The following is a 25,239-nucleotide window of genomic DNA, read 5'->3' as shown; positions in this document are numbered from 1 at the left end:
CAGACTGTTTACTTCTGGCATGCTCACAGAGAGTTTGCATGCGGGGCTGGTAATTATTGGCAGCTTGGTTGTGTTGAGGATAGAGTAATGATGTGCAGGTGACGCAGGAAGAGGTGATGTTGTTTCCATTACTATAGGGTGGTGCTGCTTCTTTAAACGCTCAGGTAATCCAAACTGTTTCTGAAATGATTTACTACTAAGTCACATTTATTAAAACAACATTTCCAAGGATGGACATTTTAGATCAATATAGCTGCTCAAGATGACTTAAAAATAACTGACAGAAAACTAAAATAATTTAGAAAATAGCTGTGTAAAAAGACAGTGCTTTTCAAAATTTTTCCTATCCCTTGCATTTTCTACACTTTTTTGTCACACTCCAATCAAAAGCCTCACTGAATTTTTATTTTATGTAATAGACCAACACAAAGTAGAACATACTTAATAAAAATTAGCTTTATTGCCAAGTTCGTACATACAAACAAGGAATTTGCTCTCTGGGTTTTTAAATATATTTTAAATATATTTATGCATATATCTTTATGTCCTTAAATATACATACAGTACAGACCAAAAGTTTGGACAGACCTTCTCATTCAAAGAGTTGTCTTTATTTTCATGACTATGAATATTGTAGCTTCACACTGAAGGCATCAAAACTATGAATTAACACATGTGGAATTATATACTGAACAAAAAAGTGTGAAACAACTGAAAATATGTCTTATATTCTAGGTTCTTCAAAGTAGCCACCTTTTGCTTTGATTACTGCTCCGCACACTCTTGGCATTCTGTGGATGAGCTTCAAGAGGTAGTCACCTGAAATGGTTTTCACTTCACAGGTGTGCCCTGTCAGGTTTAATAAGTGGGAATTTCAAGCCTTATAAATGGGGTTGGGACCATCAGTTGTGTTGTGCAGGAGGTGGATACAGTACACAGCTGATAGTCCTACTGAATAGACTGTTAGAATTTGTATTATGGCAAGAAAAAAGCAGCTAAGTAAAGAAAAACAAGTGGCCATCATTACTTTAAGAAATGAAGGTCAGTCAGTCTGAACAATTGGGAAAACTTTGAAAGTGTCCCCCAGTGCAGTTACAAAAACCATCAAGCGCTACAAAGAAACTGGCTCACATGAGGACCGCCCCAGGAAAGGAAGACCAAGTCACCTCTGCTGCAGACAATAAGTTCATCCGAATCACCAGCCTGAGAAATCGCAGGTTCACAGCAGCTCAGATTAGAGAACAGGTCATTGCCACACAGAGTTCTAGCAGCAGACACATCAGAACATTGCACTCCTTTGGCATGTTTGTGTGTCAGGACCTGACCGTCAGGTGCGTGGTGCGATGTTACTGTTTTTGTGTGCCCCGCGCATCGCACGTAGACGGTCTGTATTTGTGTGGGTCAGGTGTAATGTTTGGTTCTGTGCGCCACGCGCATGATGTGCGTCGGGGTTGTGGTTGTGGTTCAGGTGGGTAATAGTTTTGCGCTTATCCTCCTACAAAATCCTGCAGGCACCCCTGCTATTTGAAATCCTACTCTTGTTCTCTTCATTTTTTTCTGCATCTTTAAATCATTTAACTGTTGTACACCATTTTCTCTTTCAAATTACTTCCTCTCACATTTAAATGTTTTCTATAGCCAATTGTTGCAAATTTTTCACTCTTCCTGTTTCTTGAGCATTCTCTCCTGCATTCATTCAATAGAAAAGCATTATCAAGGCTGTTTCGCGGGAACAGCAACTTCTAGTTTACTTACTACGCTTGTCTTGTTTTTGAGGCATGTTTACCACTGTGTTAGGTCACTTTCCTTTTAAAAGCACTTTGTAAGGGTTTGGGAACTGAGTAAACTATTTGTTGTAGCTTTGTAGGTGGAATTCTTTCCTATAATTGCTTGATGTACAACTTCAGTTGCTTAACTATCTGGGGTCTCCGCTGTCACGCTATGCGCTTCATAATGTGCCACATGATTTAAATGGGAGACAGCTCAGGGCTGCCAGCATGCCAGTCTAGTACCTGCATTCTTTTACTACAAAGCCATGTTGTAACATGTGCAGAATGCGGTTTGGCATTTTCTTGCTGAAATAAGCAGGAACTTCTCTGAAAAAGACGTTGCTTGGATGGCAGCAGATGTTGCTGCAAAACCTGCCTGTACCTTTCAGCATTAATGGTGCCTTCACAGATGTGAAAGTTAGCCATGCCATGGGCACTAACACACCCCCATACCATCACAGATGCTGGCTTTTGAACTTGCTTTGATAACAATCCGGATTGTCCTTTTTCTCTTTGGCCCGGAGGACATGATGTCCATGAAGTCCAAAAACAATTTGAAATGTGGACTCTGCACACTTTTTCACTTTGCGTCAGTCCACCTCAGATGAGCTCGGTCCTAGAGAAGCCGGGTGTTGATATATGACTTTCACTTTGTATGGTAGAGTTTTAACTTGTACTTGTACAGGGGTTGGACAATGAAACTGAAACACCTGTCATTTTAGTGTTGGGGGTTTCATGGCTAAATTGGACCAGCCCGGTAGCCAGTCTTCATTGATTGCACATTGCACCAGTAAGAGCACAGTGTGAAGGTTCAATTAGCAGGGTTAGAGCACAGTTTTGCTCAAAATATTGAAATGCACACAACATTATGGGTGACATACCAGAGTTCAAAAGAGGACAAATTGTTGGTGCACGTCTTGCTGGCGCATCTGTGACCAAGACAGCAAGTCTTTGTGATGTATCAAGAGCCACGGTATCCAGGGTAATGTCAGCATACCACCAAGAAGGACGAACCACATTCAACAGTATTAACTGTAGACGCATGAGGAAGCTGTCTGAAAGGGATGTTCGGGTGCTAACCCGGATTGTATCCAAAAAACATAAAACCACGGCTGCCCAAATCACAGCAGAATTAAATGTGCACCTCAACTCTCCTGTTTCCACCAGAACTGTCCGTGGGGAGCTCCACAGGGTCAATATACACGGCCGGGCTGTTATAGCCAAACCTTTGGTCACTCATGCCAATGCCAAACGTGGGTTTCAATGGTGCAAGGAGCGCAAATCTTGGGCTGTTGACAATGTGAAACATGTATTGTTCTCTGATGAGTCCACCTTTACTGTTTTTCCCACATCCGGGAGAGTTACAATGTGGAGAAGCCCCAAAGAAGCGTACCACCCAGGCTGTTGCATGCCCAGAGTGAAGCGTGGGGTTGATCAGTGATGGTTTGGGCTGCCATATCATGGCATTCCCTTGGCCCAATACTTGTGCTAGATGGGCGCGTCACTGCCAAGGACTACCGAACCATTCTTGAGGACCATGTGCATCCAATGGTTCAAACATTGTATCCTGAAGGTGGTGCCTGTATCAGGATGACAATGCACCAATAGACACAGCAAGACTGGTGAAAGATTGGTTTGATGAAAATGAGAGTCAAGTTGAACATCTCCCATGGCCTGCACAGTCACCAGATCTAAATATTATTGAGTCACTTTGGGGTGTTTTGGAGGAGCGAGTCAGGAAACGTTTTCCTCCACCAGTATCACGTAGTGACCTGGCCACTATCCTGCAAGAAGAATGGCTTAAAATTCCTCTGACCACTGTGCAGGACTTGTATATGTCATTCCCAAGACAAATTGACGCTGTATTGGCCGCAAAAGGAGGTCCTACACCATACTAATAAATTATTGTGGTCTAAAACCAGGTGTTTCAGTTTCATTGTTCAACCCCTGTAGATGTAGCAATGAACTGCGTTAACTGACAGTGGTTTTCTGAAGAGTTCCTGACCCCACGTGGTAATATCCATTACAGAGCGATGTTAGTTTTTAATGTAGTGCCTTCTGAGGATCGAATGTCATTCAATGTTGGTTTTCAGCCTCGCTGCTTACGTACAGAGATTTCTCCAAATTCTCAAAATCTTTTGATTATACTATGGTGTGTAGATGATGGAATCCCTAAATTCTATGCAATTTTACACTGAGAAACTTTCTTAAACTGTTGGACTATTTGCTCTCACAAAGTATTTTGGGGATGCTCCTTTTATACCCAGTTATGACACTCACCGGTTTCCAATTAACCTGGTCACCTATGGAATGTTCCAAACAGGTGTTTTTTTTTTACTATTCCTGAACTTTCCCTGTCTTTTGTTACCCCCATCTCAGCTTTTTAGAATGTATTTCAAGCATTCAAAATGAGTAAATATTTGCAAAAAACAATAAAGTTAAACAGTTTGAATATTAAATATATTGTCTTTGTAGTGTAATCAATTGTATAGAAGGTGTACAGGATTTGCAAATCATTGGCTTCTGTTTTTATTTACGTTTTACACAAAGACCTGACTTCATTGGAATTGGGGTTGTAATGGTTTATGAAAATTAACAGATATAATGACAATTATAAAATGTTCATGTTGCCTAAGGACAAACAGTTCGGGTTTGGAATTCTAACCCACGGCAATGCAGGGTTAGAGCTGCACTGGATGTTATGGATTTAATGAGAAAATGTTTATTTCACACTACTTGAGACTTGTGTTGGACTTTGGGAGAAAGACTTGAGACCTGACTTTATTCTTCCCCTCAAGGACTTGAGACTTGAGCTGGACTAATATATTCAGAAATGCTATGCCAAGCCATCATTCCCATTTAAACCAGCGCTATCTACTGAAATGATGCTAGCAATTCATTTCAGGACTAAAACATTGCTAACTATATAGTACCTATTTGATTAAGTTAATTTCCATTGACTATTGTTATCTTTGCAATTCTTGCATTTCATCTGTTGAAGTCCAAGTAATTCAGCTGGAAAACCTTGATTTGTGGCAGAATCTGTAAGGTAAAACTACAACACAGCAAAGACATAACTTCAGCTTCTTTCAACAGCTGACCAGTGTGTTCTGGAAGTTTTTACCCTGTTTCTTTTTGTTCATGTGACTCTGAGCTCTGTCCTCTCTTCAAAAACAATACATTAACTTGACAGATATGAAGGAAAATATAACATTGGTTCCAATGAATATGTATAATACAAATACTTTTTGCCAATCAGTCATTTCTGTTTCTAAGAATAAGATATATGGATGCACATATTCCAAATTAAGCATGTGATGAATACAAAAATATTTCACTTTATCTCTCTGGAACCAACTAGAATGAAAACAACAAAGCAATTATGAAATATTTGGATGTGATAAACAAGCTGTAGCAATTGAGGACTTACTTAATTATCTGTTTCTCCTTTACTTTATCTCCTTTGTTTTCAAGGTTTCAGGTAAACCAGCAGGATAAAGCTAATGTAGGATTCATGCCACCATGTTTATTTTCAGTCAGTCATTTTCTACCCCTCATTCCATAGTGGGTCACAGGGGAGCTGGTGCCTATCTCCAGCAGTCTATGGGCGAGAGGCGGGGTACACCCTGGACAGGTCGCCAGTCCATTGCAGGGCAACACACAAACAACCACGCACACATTCATTCATACACCTAAGGGCGATTTAGAGTTAACCTAACAGGCATGTCTTTGGACTTGGAAAAGGTTTAGTTTGGAATTTATTACCTGTTTACATTGTTTCCTTTTGCTGTGCTTCTTTCCAAGGGCAGTGATGAACAGCCACAGTTGACTGACATTGTGGAGCCAAACATCGACGAGTCTTTAGGACAGACGGTGGATAAAAGTGTAGATCTGGTTTACTCCCTCAATGACAGGCCACCATGGTACCTTTGCATTCTTCTTGGCTTTCAGGTAAATAAAACCAGGTTATTACCATTAGATGAAACACCAGTGTCTGAATATTAACAAAAACACAAGTCCATACTAGATTTTGTTCATTTAACTGTACAGCTGATGATAATTTCAGGGTGTACCATCCTACATACAACCCATAGGTTAAATTGATGGCAAAGTGAACGTCTGTGAAGATTCGTTGGACACAAAATCAAAAATTTCTTTGCACTGAAAAGTGTGAGTCAGTCACACGAATTGTATTGTTTTCATTACTTGCAGCATAACCATAATGATTACAGATAAAAAAAAAAAAAAGAAAGGCACAGAATCTATGTTACTTGAAGTCCAGCGTGAAATTTCCACATATTTGGGGTGCCATGTCATCTGCTGGCATTGGTCCACTGTGTTTTCTTCATTTAAGAGTCAATACAGCCATCTACCAGGGAATTTTAGAGCACTTCATGCTTCCTTCTATTCAGTTCAATTCAATTCATTTATACAGCACCAATTCAGCTGCTGACATCATTTATGGAGAACGTTATTTTATTTTCCAGCAGGACTTTGCACCTGCCCATACTGCCAAAAGGTACCAAAAGCTGGTTCAATGACCATGGTACTTGATTGGCCAGCAAACTCTCCTGACCGGATCCCCATAGGAAATCCATGGCTCCCAGCACAGTCAAGCCTGGTTGCAATTTGGAAGTGTGTGTCCTTCTCCCTATCTGGGAGCCCTACTTCCATAAAGACGTGCAAATAAGGTGTGGTCCCAAGATTGTTTAAAAAACCGTCTTAGTGTGTTGAAAACCGGCGTTAAAAGATTGATGTAGCCTTGGCACAAGGCCAACATGTGTACTCCTGTTTTAAACTGTCAAGCACCAGGCCACACCAGTGTGTGGACCTTAGATCATTAATATGCTGCCATTGTTGCCACCAAACTCCCTCTTGTCCCCAGGTTTGGGGACCAGTCAATTTCATCTCTTCTTTTTGCAGATGATGTGGTCCTGCTGGCCCCCTTTAGCCAAGACCTACAGCATGCACTGTAGCTGTTCGCCGCTGAGTGTGAAGTGGCAGTGATGAGGATCAGTTCCTCCAAGTCCGAGGCCATGGTTCTCAACCAGAAAAGGGTGGCTTGCCCTCTTCAGGTTGGAGGGGAATCCCTGCCTCAAGTGGAGGAGTTTCCAGTATATCGGGGTCTTGTTCACGAGTGAGGGGACAATGGAGCGGGAGATCGACAGATGGATTGGTGCAGCCGCTGCAGTAATGAGGACGCTGTGCTGGTCCGTTGTGAGACTTGAAGGTGAGGAGCTCAGCCATCTGGGAGGAGCTCGGAGTAGAGCCGCTGCTCCTCCACATTGAGAGGAGTCAGTTGAGGTGGCTCGGGCATTTGTATTGGATGCCTCTTGGATGCCTCCCTCAGGAGGTGTTCCATGCACGGCCCTCCAGGAGGAGGCCCAGGAAACGCTGGAGGGACTATGTCTCTCGGCTGGCCTGGGAACGCCTTGGGCTTCCCCCGGAGGAGCTGGAGGCGGTGTCTGGGCGTTTCTTCTGAGTCTGCTACCCCCACGACCCATTTCCGGATGAAGTGGAGTACGAGTACATTTCTAAGCTGAGGGAAATGTATGCACACCCTACCTCCTAATAACTAGTGTTACCTACTTTGCTTGAAAAAAAAAATCACTGACACTTACAGTGGATGGTATTATTCTGAGATAAGTTTGCCCTCCTTCTCACTTTCAGCTGAAAAATGTTTGAGGGGTTCCTTTGCATGTACAGATCCTTTTAAATCAGCCCACAGCGTCTCAGCTAAATCAGGATCTGAGCTTTGACTCAGCCCAGGTGATTTCTTTTCCAGTCCATGGTGGTTTTTTTTTTATGTGTTTTGGATCAGTGTCATGTCGCAGGGTTCAGTTTTACTTCATTTAATTTTTTTGATATATGGTACATAGACATGTTTCACATTTTAGTTTTAATTCATGATAGATTTGCTTTTCAGTAGGTGAGTTGTTTTTTTTCTGGAATGCTGTATTTTATATTTTTAGAGCCCTAGAACATTATTCCAGATTTGCTGGTCTTTGTTTACATCTTTCTTTGGCAAACTTTAGCAAGACCTTTATTTTTTTCCTTAGAGAGCAAAGGTTTCCTACTTATGCACCTCCCTTTGAAGTTAAATTTGATCATTGTCATTCATACAAACAGCAATAGCCTATTGTAGGTCCTGTGATAACATTTTTGGGTCTTTTGAGAGTTATCTTTAGTATCTTGCAGTCTGCTTTCAGGGTGAACTTGGTTAGACTTTCAGATCTGGGCATGTTGGGCGTTGTTTTGAATGTCCTTGATAGACTTTACTTTCAAACAAGAAAACAATACATGCCTGTAACTTGCTTAAATAATTCACTATATGGGCCACTATTTTCTGTATAGTTGGACATCTAATTTTAAACAATTTTGACACCTCTTTAAATCCCTCACTCCCCTTATAAGCTGCTACAGTCTTTTTTCTGAAGGGCACATAATCAGCTTTATTGCCAAGTTTGTACATACAAACAAGGAATTTTACTCCGTTACACTTTGCTCTCTGGTTTTTGTTTTTTGCATTAAAGAATATACATATATGCAATAAACAAATATACGCATACAGATACCTCTTTTGGTCCTATGATGGTTTTCACACTTAAAGCAAACTTTCTGAGTGAACTAGTTGAAAATACTGTGTAACAATGTTCTAACCATATATATTTCACATTATATGCGTATGTGCAATTTTAGAAATGTTGTGGGAATAAATATGGGGTTGCTCTAATTGAATCCTTAACAAAAGAACTTTTTAAATTACATATTACATATTTTAATTGTCTTTCTTTACATATTAAATGTTTTAAGCTTAACCGTATTTCTGTGACTGCTTAGGGGTTTTATAATAACCCATTTACCTGTCTGGATTTATCTTTGTGTGCTTTTCTCCATTCTTTTGGTCAAAGTCAATTTGGACTCATTAGTGTTGTATTGCTTATGTCAGTACATAGACTCCACAGATGGATAAGACAAAGTGCAAATAAATATTTCATTAATATATCTACAATAACTCAACTAATGATTTTAAATATGGATAGAAAGTGAGAAAACCTCTGTATCAAAAAATATATTGCATTATGCATCAAATATTACATATTAACTTTACCTTTTTCATGGCTGTTCTTAGAAATCATGAAGCTGCTTGTTTTTATTGTTTTGTAAAACACTGATACTAACAAGTTCCATGTTACTGTAGTGTGATACACCCACAGCATTCTTTCTGCTGTGCTGCTTGAAATCAAATCAGGAAACAATCTCACTGAACAGACTCCAGCATGTCTGTGCATTGACCACATCAGATAAACTTGTTTATTTGAGGTTTGTGTAACCCTAATAAATATAAGGTCAGCACAAGACGGCTACTGTGACAGTGTTGTTTTGGGTTTTCATTTTTATTTGTATGTGGCCCATATAATGATTTATTTAAAACAGGTCACAGACATGTATTGTTTTCTAGTTTCAAAGTAACAAAGTCTATCAAATCTGAATTTAGTGAAGACAACTTGTTTCTACCAAAACACAGAAAAAAATCAAAATAAAGTTTAAATTATTTGGTGTCAGATGTAGGGGTTACAGGTAGGCAATGTGAAAACATGACAAAGTGAGCTTACACAAGAAAATCAGTGGGCCAGCAAGTCACGAGTTTGTTTCAGAGGTTAGCAACCATGACATTTGAATCATGCAGTTAAGCTAGTTAGAAGGAGGCACAGCATAATGGATAAGTGTTGGTCATTAATCAGGTATTAGATATTTTTGGAGCTTAATCATTTCAGCTATGGTCTTCCTCATGGGCCCCCAGATGAACCAGAGATGAGGATGAACTAGAAGTAGAGAAAATATCTACAGTGCCTTGCAACGATGATCATATATTGGCTTTCCCTCATTCTGTTATGTAACAACCACAACCTTCTATGCTTTTTATATATTTTTTGTCATAGACCAACACATAAGGGCATGTAATTAGAAAGGTGGAAGGATTATGATACACGGTTGAACCATTTTTTAGAAACAAAAATCAGACAAATTGGGCATGCATATGTAACCACCCTCCTTTCCCGATACCCCAAAATATATTCAGGTCAACCAGTGGCCTTCAAATATCAGCTGATTTGTAAATTGAGTGCCTCTTTGTGTAATCGACTCCCAGTGGAAATACGGTTGTTCTTCAAAAGAGTGTTATTAGAGGACATTAGAGAACAAACAGCAGCATTAAGATTAATAAAATACAACAGACATGTCGGGGATAAGGTTTTGGAGCAGTTTAAAGCATGGTTAGGTTATAAAAAAAATATTTCACAAGATTTGGACATTCTCATTATACCACTGTTGGGTCAATCATGCTCTGATGGAAAGAGTTTGGCAAACCTACAAAGATGTGGCTGACCACATAAACCGACAGGCAGGCCAAAAGAGGCATTAATCAAACAAGCAGCAATTGGGCCCCCTGTAAAACTTCAGGAGCTGAGGAGATCAGCAGATGTTGTGAATTGGCGCTATATAAATAAAACTGAATTGAATTGAATTAGATCCAAAGCTCAAGTGGGAGAGTCTCTGGACATTTTCACATTCCACAAATCTGGCATATATGGAACTGTGGCAATAATGATGAATTGCTGAATGAAAGCCATAAGGAGATATGTAAAGCAAACAGCAAACACGTGCAAGAAGATACTGTTGACAGACGAGACCAAAATTAAACTTCTTAGTGTACATGTAAAATACAATGTGTGACAGAACTCTAACACCCCGAAAGCACCAGTAAAGCTTGCAGCTAAACAGGTCATCGACATGAAGCTGCCACCTCCATGCCTGACACTTGGCACAGTCTTTAGTCTTTGGTTTAAATACCTCACACAATTCCTAAGTACTAATGGTGGCCAGTGTGGTGTTAATGTTACACATGGTTAAAACCTCAAATGGCCACCTGTGATGACATCATGGGGAAGTGTTAGGCTCCGGAGGCAGGTGACGTTGATTGTATGATGAAGCCCATGCTGGAAGTTTGGAGATCCTGAATAAACCAATATCGATGATACAGTTTGACTCAGCGCACTCTTTCTAAAAATACGTTATAGTGTCAGGAGTGCTGTAAGTCATCGTGAGGCTGCACCTTTATTCGGCTACCGGAGGCACGGCTGATGACGACGTACAGAGAGTTGCTTCTGCTGGTCCATGTGTAACGTTCAGCATCCAGCCGCCAGAGTCTTTCGACTTCACGAAGCCACAGGAGTGGGCCGAGTGGAAACGACGATTTGAATGGTTTCGTCTGGCAAGTAACTTGTCTAGTTCTGAGGAGAATCAAGTTAACACGCTCATTTATTGCATGGGAGACGAGGCGGATGATGTTCTGCGGGGACTAGCGTTACCAGATGAGCAAAGAAATACGTATCAAGGAGTTCGTGATGGGTTTCAAGCTTTCTTCATTGTCAAGAAAAATGTAATTTATGAGTGAGCCAGGTTCAACATGCGCAAACAAGAGGAGCATGAAACTGTAGATGTCTTTGTTACTTCACTGTATACGCTAGCAGAACATTGCAGTTATGGAGCGCTACATGATGAACTGATTCGTGACAGGCTGGTGATGGGATTGCAGGATAAAAGATTATCTGAACGTATGCAGCTCGACCCAGATTTGACACTGGAAAAGGCTATTAATTCGGCAAGACAGAGCGAAGAGGTGAAATGGCAGCAATCATGTCTGCGTAGTGATACCAGATCAGAGACTGAAAATGGAAAATCGGTCGACAGGTGTACAAGAGTAGTGTTAAACAGGCCAAGGTTAAATACCAACCCAAGTTGCACACTACTACATATAACAAAAGGGAGATTTCTCAGTGTTATAAGTGTGGCAGCTCCCCATCCCATCCCAAACGTGACTGTCCAGCCAATGGGGAAAAATGTCATTTATGTGGGAAAAAGGGACACTATAAGAGGGTGTGTAGAATGCTCAGGAGTGTACATGCTGTTGAAAAAGATGATTCTTAGGCAGCATTACAAATGGAGATGAACCCTGGAGGGTGGATGTTGAAATAAATAATAGAAACATCTCATTCAAGATTGATACCGGTGCTGATGTTACAGTTCTGCCATACGCTATGTATAAAGACATCTACAGAGATGAGAGCCCCCTCTCTCTGGGAAAAGCCACCAAGCAGCTGTTGGGACCAGGGGGAAATGTACTGGATATTGTGGGTGTTGCTGAGATGTTAATGAAAAAAGGAGAAAAAGAGATACAGGAAAATGTGTACATTATGAGACACCTGCACTTTTGGGTAGACCAGCCATCCAGAAGCTGGAGCTAGTAGATAGATTAAATGAGATAACTGTTGAAACATTAAAAAATAGCTATCCAAAGCTATACAGAGGTCTGGGAGAGGTGAGACAGCCTTATGCCATTAAACTGAAACCAGGAGCTCAACCATTTTCGTTAAAGACTCCCAGAAGGATTCCACTTCCTTTGATGGACAAAGTCAAGCAAGAACTGTCCTGTATGAAAAGTTTGGGTGTGATCAGCAGAATTAAGGAGCCAACTGAGTGGTGTTCAGGAATGGTGGTTGTTCCCAAAAAGACAGGTGCTGTACGCATATGTGTTGATCTCACAAAGCTGAACGTGTCTGTTTGCAGAGAGAAGTATATTCTTCCTTCTGTAGAGGAAACGCTCGGTGAGCTAGCAGGAGCTAAAACTTTCAGTAAATTAGATTCTAATATAGGGTTTTGGCAGATTCCTTTAACTGAAGATACGGCAAAATATACAGGTCCTTCTCAAAATATTAGCATATTGTGATAAAGTTCATTATTTTCGATAATGTCATGATGAAAATTTAACATTCAAATATTTTAGATTCATTGCACATTAACTGAAATATTTCAGGTCTTTTATTGTCTTAATACGGATGATTTTGGCATACAGCTCATGAAAACCCAAAATTTCTATCTCACAAAATTAGCATATTTCATCCGACCAATAAAAGAAAAGTGTTTTTAATACAAAAAATGTCAACCTTCAAATAATCATGTACAGTTATGCACTCAATACTTGGTCGGGAATCCTTTTGCAGAAATGACTGCTTCGATGCGGCGTGGCATGGAGGCAATCAGCCTGTGGCACTGCTGAGGTCTTATGGAGGCCCAGGATGCTTCGATAGCGGCCTTTAGCTCATCCAGAGTGTTGGGTCTTGAGTCTCTCAATGTTCTCTTCACAATATCCCACAGATTCTCTATGGGGTTCAGGTCAGGAGAGTTGGCAGGCCAATTGAGCACAGTGATACCATGGTCAGTAAACCATTTACCAGTGGTTTTGGCACTGTGAGCAGGTGCCAGGTCGTGCTGAAAAATGAAATCTTCATCTCCAAAAAGCTTTTCAGCAGATGGAAGCATGAAGTGCTCCAAAATCTCCTGATAGCTAGCTGCATTGACCCTGCCCTTGATAAAACACAGTGGACCAACACCAGCAGCTGACACGGCACCCCAGACCATCACTGACTGTGGGTACTTGACACTGGACTTCTGGCATTTTGGCCTTTCCTTCTCCCCAGTCTTCCTCCAGACTCTGGCACCTTGATTTCCGAATGACATGCAGAATTTGCTTTCATCCGAAAAAAGTACTTTGGACCACTGAGCAACAGTCCAGTGCTGCTTCTCTGTAGCCCAGGTCGGGGGAATGTGGCACCTGTAGCCCATTTCCTGCACACGCCTGTGCACGGTGGCTCTGGATGTTTCTACTCCAGACTCAGTCCACTGCTTCCGCAGGTCCCCCAAGGTCTGGAATCGGCCCTTCTCCACAATCTTCCTCAGGGTCCGGTCACCTTTTCTCGTTGTGCAGCGTTTTCTGCCACACTTTTTCCTTCCCACAGACTTCCCACTGAGGTGCCTTGATACAGCACTCTGGGAACAGCCTATTCGTTCAGAAATTTCTTTCTGTGTCTTACCCTCTTGCTTGAGGGTGTCAATAGTGGCCTTCTGGACAGCAGTCAGGTCGGCAGTCTTACCCATGATTGGGGTTTTGAGTGATGAACCAGGCTGGGAGTTTTAAAGGCCTCAGGAATCTTTTGCAGGTGTTTAGAGTTAACTCGTTGATTCAGATGATTAGGTTCATAGCTCGTTTAGAGACCCTTTTAATGATATGCTAATTTTGTGAGATAGGAATTTTGGGTTTTCATGAGCTGTATGCCAAAATCATCCGTATTAAGACAATAAAAGACCTGAAATATTTCAGTTAGTGTGCAATGAATCTAAAATATATGAATGTTAAATTTTCATCATGACATTATGGAAAATAATGAACTTTATCACAATATGCTAATATTTTGAGAAGGACCTGTACAACTTTCATTACACCTTTTGGTCGTTATTATTTTAAACGGCTACCCTTCGGTATAGCTTCTGCCCCTGAGCATTTCCAGAACAGAATGGTAACAGAGGTTACAGAGGGACTAGATGGGGTAGTTTGCCACATGGATGATGTGTTAGTGTGGGGTAGAACACAGGAGGAGCATGATGCTCATCTGCATACCGTTCTTGGAAAGATTCAAGATGCCGGTTTTACACTGAACATTGATAAATGTGATCTTTCAAAGCAGAGTGTAACATTTTTGGGCCACATTATCTCCGTAAATGGAGTTAGTCCTGATCCAAATAAAACAGAAGCTGTGAGAAAGATGAAGGAACCAAGAAATGTGAGTGAACTAAGAAGCTTCCTTGGAATGGTTAACCAACTGGAGAAGTTTATTCCACAGTTAGCAGAGCAAGACAAGCCTTTGAGGGATCTTTTGTCAAAGAAAAACTGTTGGATATGGGGAGTTGATCAGGCTAGAGCATTTGCAGAACTGAAAGAGATGCTTTTATCCCCGCCAATGTTATGTATGTATGATGCTAACCGGGAATGTAAAGTTTCAGCAGATGCGTCAGCTTATGGTCTGGGGAGTATGCTGCTTCAAAAATGGGGTCAGGAATGGAGACCTGTGGCATATGTGTCACGATCTCTAACACAGACTGAGCAGAGATACACTCAAGTGGAAAAAGAAGCTTTGAGTCTAACCTGGGCTTGTGAAAGGTTCAGTAATTATCTCATTGGGAAACATTTCCAAATGGAGACTGATCATAAACCACTTCTAAGTCTGTTGAGTAGTCAGATCTTAGATGCCCTTCCACCATGTATTCAGCGCTTTAAAATGCATCTTATGAGATATTCCTATTCCATCTCATATGTGCCAGGGAAGCATCTGTGGACAGCAGACACACTGTCATGTAACCCCATGACAGAAAACGTAACAGAAACTGAAGCAAGGTTGGTTGAAGACTCAAATATTTATGTGGATAGTGTGATACAAAACTTGCCTGCAAGCACTGGCTACCTTGACGAGCTGAGAGAGGAGCTGAAAAGGGACAGCATATGTGCACGTGTGATGCAGCTGTGTGAAGAAGGACGGCCTACACACTTTAACAGTGAACCAGCACTTAGACTGTATTGGGCTGAAAAGGCATTTCTTACAGTGAAAGATGGTCTTTTGTTAAAAGGAGAAAGACTTGTTATTCCTTCAACTATGCGAAATGATGTGCTTATGAGATTACATGAAGGACATCAGGGTGTGGTGAAATGTCGAGAACGAGCGCGGCAGTCAGTGTGGTGGCCTGGACTGAGCCAGCAGCTAAAAGAACTGGTTCTAAAATGCCACACCTGCAACAGGGAGAAAGAAAATCACACCGAGCCACTGATGCCATCACAGTATCCAGACAGACCATGGAAAAACGTGGGGCTGATTTGTTTACTTTGCAAGGGAAAAATTATATTCTGGTGGTAAATTATGCATCAAGATTTGTGGAAATTGCTCAACTAAGTCCCACAAGGTCAGCAGATGTGATTCCTCACCTGAAATCTGTGTTTGCATGTCACGGCTTTCCAGAAGTAATGATCACAGATAATAGTCCTCAGTTTTGCTGTGCTGCATTTGCTAAATTTGCTAAGTTATATGGATTTCGCCATATTACAAGTAGCCCAAGATATCCACAAAGTAAGGGGGAAGCTGAACGTGCTGTTAAAACAATAAAGAACTTGTTGAAGAAAGCAGCTGATCCATATCTCACTTTACTTGCCTACAGAGCGACACCACTTTGGAATGGGTATAGTCCAGCAGAGCTTCTTATGGGAAGAAGACTTCGCACAACGGTGCCAATCTTTCCATCTTTGTTGAGGCCAGTTCTTCCAAATAGTAAGATTGTTGCTCAAAAAGAAAAGGAGAGAAGGATAAAAGATGCAGAGAGATATGATTCCCGCCATAGAGCAAGAGTTCTTCAGGACAAGGTGTGTGGATTAAAGACCAAGGCACAAGTGGAGCAGTGATTGAAAGCCATTCTACTCCGCGCTCATACATTGTGGAAGGACCTCATGGATCGATTAGGCGAAATAGTCGTCATTTGGTTGCCATGGACCCTCCGACAAAGCCAGAAGTATCGGAAGGTGATGGTGCTGCAGAACAAGTTCAACCGAGTTCTGAAGAATCTTTACAGCAGAGCCTTCCTGGACTTTCACCTACTCCTAGAACCAGGTTTGAGAGACGGGTTGTGAAACCAGATAGACTGAATTTGTAGTTAAAGGAAATAAAATAATGGGTGTAAATAGTATGTTAAAAGTTTAAGAGTAAATATGGATTTCTATTTATATGTTTTTTCTAGCTCTAGGTAGAAACACACCTTCTGGCTGTAGAGGCAGAATACTCCTCTAAGGTCTGTTGAATCAATCGTAGTCCACCCATTGATTCTAGAGAGGGGAAATGTGGTGTTAATGTTACACATGATTAAAACCTCAAATGGCCACCTGTGATGACATCATGGGGAAGTGTTTGGCTCCAGAGGCAGGTGACGCTGATTGTATGATGAAGCCCATGCTGGAAGTTTAGAGATCCTGAATAAACCAATATCGATGATACAGTTTGACTCAGCATTGAGGAGGAGATCCTCGAAGTACTCCTTCCACCACCCGATAATGTCCTCAGTCGAGGTCAGCAGTCCCCCGCCCCCACTATAAACAGTGTTGGCGAAGCACTGCTTTCCCCTCCCGAGGCGACGGACGGTTTGCCAGAATCGCTTCACTCTTCAGCACTCTTGGCCTCACGGTACCCGTCAGACGCCTCAGGAGTCCCACAAGCCAACCACAGCCGATAGGACTCTATACCCTCTACAGGGTGCTCGAGGGTTCATGGGAGTTTGCCCAACCGGTTCACATGTGTTTTGTGGACCTGGAGAAGGCATTCGACTGTGTCCCTCGTGATGCCCTGTGGGGGGTGCTCCAGGAGTATGGAATCGGGGGCCCTTTACTAGGGGCCATCCGGTCCCTGTACGAGCGGAGCAGGAGTTTGGTCCGCATTGCCGGCACTAAGTCGGACCTGTTCCCGGTGCATGTTGGACTCCGGCAGGGCTGCCCTTTGTCACCGGTCCTGTTCATAACTTTTATGGACAGGATTTCTAGATGCAGCCAAGGGCCGGAGGGGGTCGGGTTTGGGGACCAGTGGATTTCGTCTCTTCTTTTTGCGGATGACGTGGTCCTGCTGGCCCCCTCTAGCCAAGACCTACAGCATGCGCTGTGGCGGTTCGCAGCCGAGTGTGAAGCGGCTGGGATGAGGATCAGCTCCTCCAAGTCCGAGGCCATGGTACTCGACCGGAAAAGGGTGGCTTGTCCTCTTCAGGTTGGAGGGGAGTTCCTGCCTCAAGTGGAGGAGTTTAAGTATCTCGGGGTCTTGTTCACGAGTGAGGGAAGAATGGAGCGGGAGATCGACAGACGGATCGGTGCGGCTGCCACAGTAATGGGGGCGCTGTGCCGGTCCGTTGTGGTGAAGAGAGAGCTGAGCCGAAAAGCAAAGCTCTCAATTTACTGGTCGGTGTACGTTCCTACCCTCACTTATGGCCATAAACTTTGGGTCATGACCGAAAGAACGAGATCCCGGATACAAGCGGCTGAAATGAGCTTCCTCCGTAGGGTGGCCGGGCACTCCCTTCGAGATAGGGCGAGGAGCTCGGCCATCCGGGAGGGGCTCGGAGTAGAGCCGCTGCTCCTCCACATCGAGAGGAGCCAGTTGAGGTGGCTCGGGCATCTATACCGGATGCCTCCTGGACGCCTTCCTTGGGAGGTGTTCCTGGCACGTCCCACCGGGAGGAGGCCCAGGGGACGGCCCAGGACACGCTGGAGGGACTATGTCTCTCGGCTGGCCTGGGAACGCCTTGGGCTCCCCCTGGAGGAACTGGAGGAGGTGTCTGGAGAGAGGGACGTCTGGGCGTCTCTGTTGAGTCTGCTGCCCCCGCGACCCAGTCCCGGATAAAGCGGAAGACGACGAGTACGAGTACGAGTTTGACTCAGCGCACTCTTTCTAAAAATACAACAGCCAGAGAGCTCACCCTTTCTGGCAACTGACCAAAAAAACATCCCCAGGTTTGTGCTGGAAGTTGTTGATGTTTGAGCAGAAGGTATTTTCTTGGTCAGCCCTTATTAGTCCATAGTGATATAAAACTCTTTACTGTAGACACTGACACTGGTGATTTGGCTTTCACAGTTCATGGCCGGCATGAGTCCTGATGACTCCTGGGTTGTTCCTGATCATTGTAACTGATTTCCTTTCATCTGATGGTGACAGTTTCAGGGTTCAGGGGAAAAAAATATAGAGTTTAGTATCAATGTTTTTGGTATTTTTATTAGTATGCTTGAATTGGTATGAAAAATGTAGGTGTGTATATGAGTTAAAACCTGAAAAAAGATGGACAACAATAAAAAACAACAAAATTGGTTTTTGAATGATTAAAGCAATCTTACTCAATATATCCATTCCTTCTCTATAATTCCTTATCCATGCAGGGTCATGGAGGCCTGGTGCCTATATCCAGTCCATCCCAAGGCAACACAGAGACACGAAGGACTATCAACCATGCACAAACAGACTCATAGTTCAAGGGCAATTTAGAGAGACCAATTAACCTAGCAAGCTGGAGTACCAGAAAGAGCCATGGGTGGGATTCTAACTCAGGACTTTCCTGTTGTGCCACTGTGCAGCCTGCAGGCTAACTCTCTAATGCCCCTTTTCCACTGGCACGATTTGGCCCAACTCGAATCCACTTGGCTTGTTTTGCGAGCGTTTCCATTACACTTCTTTCCGTACCAGTACCTACTTTTTTGTTCCCTGCTCCTGAGCAGGTATGACCGGGGCTGAGTAGGAACTACATGTGACGTGACCAGACTGCTTTTCACTGACTGGCCGTGGGAGGAGGAGAAATGAGAAGGTTTTCGTTGAGACAGTGCAGGGAAAAGTTAATAATACTCAAGAGCAACGACAATAATATTAAGAACTACAGTGGCCAGAGCAGGTCAAATATGTAATTTTACCATATACAGGTCATATACCATGCCTGAAGGCTGGCAGAAAAGAAAAAGGACAAACCACCTTTCTGAATTACACGCAGGCAGAACGCTGCATGTAATAACATCCTAAACCAGCTAATCACACATAAAGTCAGCTGTTCAGAGGCACAAACATTTCCCCAAAACAAAACCACCATGAAACAAGGTGTTTTGTTCGGACATTTATTTACGGTCCTTTAGCGAACCACCGTCTGCAGAAGGAGGGAGCAGGCAGAGGGCAGCTGACCGTAATCAGACTGCCTGCAGACGAGCCCGCTGAATCTGCAGAGCACGTATATGCAATATCCAACCTAAAACTAACTTCCAAGATCAAAAGTTCACGGTTTTGTGCTTTTAAGTCCTTTCGTTGTCCGATGAGCTAACCCCTCCCTCCTACTTCCCTAATGTCTAAAGGGATTGCTCAAACCAGCTCTCCATCCAGTGGGTCCGGACGTTCCCTGAAAGGTCTTACTAAGCAGGTTTAATGAAAGTTCTGTTTAAGCTGGTGTCGGGAAATGACTCGCCTAGCCTCTGACAGCCTTCATACAAAAGTCTGGCCCTTCTTCAACTGGTGGTCTGGACGACTGAGTAGCCTATCGCAGTCATCCACACTTTCAACAGTCACTTTTGTTCACGGCTGCTCATTCCCTAATTTACAACTGGCTCTTGGTATATGGGCTAGGTTGATTTTAGTAGCTCAGCACGAGCCCCAAGGGTGCTGTTTTAACAAACTTGGCTATGGCAACCTATAAAAACCTCCTAAAATATCTTGGAACCAGGCGACAAGACTTTTTACCACCAATGAAAAACCAAAAAATATGGTGACTCAAATAATTGAATGTCCACGTTTTAACTAAAATTTTATATGCTTTCTTTAATTAGTAACGCTTTTGCAGGGGTCAGTAACAGCTTAAATTCGGCAAAACAAAATAACTTCAATAATAAAAATAAATCAATCAGCTCAACCTGTCTTTCCCTGATGCTGAAACTAGTGAGTTTGAAGAGGCTTTGAAGACGGAGGCTCATCCATGCACCTGATGGAGAAGATTCTTCTGTTAACGAGTGGTTTCTTGAAGGGAATACGACTTAATCTTCAGTTTTCTTCCTTTAAGTGGCAGGCACTGATGCTCCAGACTTCGCTGGTTAAACAGGATCTTTGTTGTTATATGTCTCCGAAGACAGTATTTTCCAGAGGCTGAAGAGTTGAAGGAAACCCAGAGACATAAATGATGTTGATTCAGGACTTCCAGAAGCCTGAAACTTAGAGCAATCCGCTGTTCACCGATCAAGTTCACTTCTGTTGTCTGGATAAAAAGGCTTTAGATGAAATCAGATTCTTAGTCTTGAGGCACAGTCCTTTCTGGGCACACGGGTTGATCCTCTTTTTTAATGCAGTCGATCAGTTGGGCTGTGTCTCTGTTCCTTTTCCATCTAAGCTTCTGTTCTTCATCCGATCTTGTTCGCTGGTCTTCTGCGTGGAAACAACCTCGTTCCCTCCTTTCGCATTGCTTTTATTGTGCTTGATGCTTTCACCAGTCAGCCCCTTATTAGGCTTCTCAGTTATTGCACAACCTATTCAGCTCAGCTTCTTGGTTATTGCTCAGTACTTTAGTCATGGTCATCATGACCTACTGATTCTGTTTCTCAGCCTTGGAGATGCTCGCCAATAGTCACGCTGGTCTCCCATCCTCCCGTCGCTGTCAGCATGCAGCTGGCTCTCATCACTCCAAGTCATCCTACAGTTCTTTCCCTAATCTGCTCAGTTTTAAACTTTACACAGTATTACACATTCCATTCTTCAGATTTCAGCATTCACTTTAAAACACAGTTGCAAAACCATCACTTCATTCTTTTTATTCATGCCTCACAAATGATTAACGTTATATCTCTTTCATTTATAGCTGATTGAGAATGTCAAACCTTAATGTTTTTTATTCTAATTCTCAGTTCTTACCCACATTTCAATCATACATCTTTTAACTTGTTAATGAAAGGTTACTAATGTCATTTAATACATGTGAAAGAATGTAAAATCATCATATATCATTGGATACTTGTTGTTTATACTTCTGCAAAAGATAAGACAGATAATATGTGGCTCCACACAGGCCTCTCCAGTCTCTCAGCTCCAGAATATGAGAACATGCTTGTTTCACTCCCTACTGCTTCAACTGTGTGTTTTAATAATTATTGCATGGATTACACATAAGGATATTTATTGTAACTTTTATGGAGTTAACTGTGAACAGTTACTAAATGTTGCATGGATTACATGGAAAGATCTCACCTTATTTTGACAGTCCTTTTCCATGTTATTGCCATGGGTGAGACAAAAACTTTCTCATAAAGCCCAAAATTGTAACTTCTTCAGGCAAACTTTGGAGCTTCACCATCCAGACAGCAGTGTCTCTCCTCTCCGCTTCTCCTGCCTCACCCCCACACATCATAACCCCTGAGCCTTATTTTATAAGTTCTGGCTGGGCTATGGTCCAGAAAATTATACCAGTGGATCATTTTAGACATAAAAACATAAATAAGACATTCTTGCTCTACATTGATACAAAGTTATTAGTATTAAGTTTATGTTTTTGTTTATTATTTATTATTTCACGCAGTTTACTTTAATGTGAATGTAACACAGTGTAACGTTAATAGCAGCACAGTGCTGTATACACATGGCTGGAGGCGGGGCTTCAGTCGCCATAGCTTCCATAGCTAAGGAAAAAAAGCATTCATTTAACAAAATAGAAGAGAAAAATGCATTTGAATTACTTTGCCAAAAAAAATAAAATAAAATTAACTACACCATTTACTATAACAATTAAGGCAAGACACTAATGGCAAACAACACTTAACTGTAAACATTAACCAAGAAGCAAGAAGCAACCAAGTAGCAAGGAACACACCTGACCGTCCTACTCCCCTAAAATTTAAACGATAAATTAGAAAACGCAGTGCGTGCAGAGGGTTATGAGCAAGCAAAGTAGTAAGAAAAGAAAGAATGGCTCTCGGTAGCTGAAACTTGAGTCCCATCGTTCAAGGAAAAGAACTGTTGAAAATAATCAGATTGTTTGTGAACCTCACATCCCTAGCATGTACACTCCTTGAGCTTTTTACCATTTAGTCACATTACAATATCAAACTTCGATCCATTGTATCTGTTATTTTTTTAGAAAAACACAATATAGTTCATAATTGTTAACAGGAAGTAAAACAACTTGTTTTCATGTTTTTGGTACTAATAAAATCGTGTGGTGTACATTTTTTTTAGCTTCCCTAGGACAATGCTTTGTAGAACCATCTCACTTCAGTGTAAGTCATTCATAATTATCAAGTGGAAGAAAAATGATACATGGTTTTCATTGTTTTTTTATTAAAATAGGAAACGTTTGTGTTCAGTTCCCCTAAGTCAACAACCCTTTGCTGCATTTGCCGCTGCAAGTTTTTTGGGATGTCTCTACAGGCTTTGAGCATTATATATTTCCCTATTTTTCTTTGCAAAATAGTTAAAGCTCAGACATAATAGACTGACAGCTCCTGTGTGCATTTTTCAAGTCCTGCCACAGATTCTCCATTTAATTTAATTCTAAACTTTGACTGGACCATTCTAACACATGAAAATGTTTAGAGTCCTCATCCTAAGGAAGGTGAACCTCTGCACAAAGTTTTTTGTGGCCTCTAACAGACGTTCTATGAGGATTGTCCTAGATTTAGTTCCATCCATCTTCCCATCAAACCTGACCAGCATCCTTGTCTCTACCAAAGAAAAGCATACCCCGTAGATAATGCCGCCACCACCATATTTCATTGTGGGGATGGTGTGTTAAGGGTGATGCACAGAATTGATTTTCTGCCATACATAGTGTTAGTGCATGTGCAGAGTGCATGCAGGCCAAAATCTTTATTTTGGGTCTTATCTGAGCAGAGCACCGTTCTCCATATGTTTGTTGTGCATTCTAGTGGGCTGAAATATGGAATCACAGTTTTTTGCTTTTTGTTTTCTTAGTAAACAGTTTGGGAAGTCATATATCTATTACCATCCTCTTCACAATCATCCACTGCCTAACGTTGGTGTTTCACACTAAACCCCAATAAAATATAGTCTGTGGTTAAATTGCACCTAAATTTTGAAAGGCTTGAAGTGTATGATTACTTTTGCCAGGGCATTATCAATATAGCAACATTGCAGTATAATTTAAACCCTTTTCAGGACAGTCACTAAGTTGTGGTAATAGGTGCACCTGAACTGACCTTGTTAACTACTACTGTAATAGTCGTTGACACTTGCTCTGTAATTAAGGTTTGAGGTCTTGTTGTTGTAAACCAGCCAGATATTATTCCTAAGCCTTTAAACAGCCCCTCAGTCCTTTTTCTCTTCACCCTCCACAGCACTACGTCCTTGCCTTCGGCGGCATCATCGCAGTCCCGCTGATCCTTGCTGAACCTCTGTGCATTACAGACAACAATGTGGCCAAAAGCCAGCTCATCTCCACCATATTCTTTGTGTCAGGATTATGCACTCTGCTGCAGACGGCCGTTGGAACCAGGTAACAAAGCACCAGTGAACCAATAAGCCCTTGGTGTCATGATGAGGTAGAGGAAAGAACCAATGCAAACCATAGTAGGACTGACTACAGAATCAGAATCAACTTTAATGGCCAGGTTTGTGAGTACAAACAAGGAATTTTGCTTTGGTTTCCATCAGTCACATCGTATATCCAACATTGGTCCAAAACAACAACCACAATATGTGAAAACACTTTTGTGTTTGTTTTATGTTTGTTTTAAAGTAGATCAGACAGCTGCAGTTGATCCAGAACGCTGCGTCCCGCGTCCTCACTAGAACTAAGAAAGTGGAGCACATCAGCCCAGTTCTAAAGTCCCTACACTGGCTCCCTGTAGCTCAGAGAATAGACTTTAAAATATTTCTGTTAGTCTATAAATCACTGAATGGCTTAGTACCAAAATACATTACAGACTTGTTGTCAGTGTGTCAACCACCCAGACCTTCCAGGTCTTCTGGCTCAAATCTACTCTGCATGCCCAGAACCAGAACCAAACATGGAGAAGCAGCTTTTAGTTCTTATGCTCCACTAATTTGGAATAAACTCCCAGAAAACTGTAAAAGCTCCAAAACCCTAAGTTGCTTTAAATCAAGTTTAAAAACCTATTTGTTAAGAGTGGCCTTTGAGTTACGTTTTCAGTCCAATTTTCCTTTAATTTTCTTATCCATCATTCTACTCTCTTTATTTTATTTTATTTTTTAAAAATACCTCTGTTGTTTGATTTTCTGCATCATTGTAATGTTTTTCCGTATGTACAGCGCCTTGAATGCCTTGTTGCTGAAAAGCGCTATATAAATAAACTCGACTTGACTTATGTAGGTGTATATACAGTACTGCGCAAAGGTTTTAGGCAGATATGAAAAAATGGTGTAAACAACGAATGCTTTCAAAAATTGAAGTGTTAATCAGTTATTTTCATCAATCAACAAAATGCAGTGAATGAACAAAAGAGAAATCTTAATCAAATCAATATTTGGTGTGACCACCCTTTGCCTTCAAAACAGCATCAATTCTTCTAGGTGCACTTGCACACATTTTTTGAAGGAACTCGGCCGGTAGGTTGTTCCAAACATCTTAGAGAACTAATCACAGATCTGTGGATGTAGGCTTTCTCACATCCTTCTGTCTCTTCATGTAATCCCTGACACATTCCATGATGTTGAGATCAGGGCTCTGTTGGGGCCATACCATCACTTCCAGTAAGTCTTGTTCTTTAGGCTCAAGATAGTTCCTAATGACTTTGGCTGTATGTTTGGGTTTGTTCACTTAGCATTTTGTAAATTGATAAAAATAACAATCATCATTTATATTTCTGACAGCATTCTTTGTTTATTGCATTTTTTCACACCTGCCTAAAACCTTTGCACACTACTGTATTTGTAGCTGACTACTCTGGCTGTGATGTGTTCATTCTGTTCAACAGAGAGACAACCTGGGGGAAGAAACTGTCTCTGTGGAGGCTGGTTTTCACCATTGAGGTTTTATTATTTAATGGAACTTATAGGGAAACTGACACACA

General features: G+C 41.8%; 1 protein-coding gene across 2 annotated transcripts in view; it reads left to right on the top strand.

Moving 5' to 3' along the window:
• Positions 1-25,239, top strand: part of si:dkey-106n21.1 (solute carrier family 23 member 2) — a 103,054-nt gene that overhangs the window by 5,905 nt on the left and 71,910 nt on the right. For both annotated transcript variants that reach the window (XM_047349212.1, XM_047349205.1), the window contains exons 2-3: positions 5,574-5,720; positions 23,545-23,702. In XM_047349212.1, coding sequence (XP_047205168.1) covers positions 5,574-5,720; positions 23,545-23,702 — 305 coding nt within the window. The remainder of the gene's footprint in view (positions 1-5,573; positions 5,721-23,544; positions 23,703-25,239) is intronic.

The sequence above is a fragment of the Girardinichthys multiradiatus genome, chromosome 2 (assembly GCF_021462225.1).
Source record: "Girardinichthys multiradiatus isolate DD_20200921_A chromosome 2, DD_fGirMul_XY1, whole genome shotgun sequence".
Taxonomy (NCBI): Eukaryota; Metazoa; Chordata; class Actinopteri; order Cyprinodontiformes; family Goodeidae; genus Girardinichthys; species Girardinichthys multiradiatus.
The sequence above is the reverse complement of the archived record's forward strand: the minus strand, read 5'-3'. Positions and strand labels throughout refer to the sequence as shown.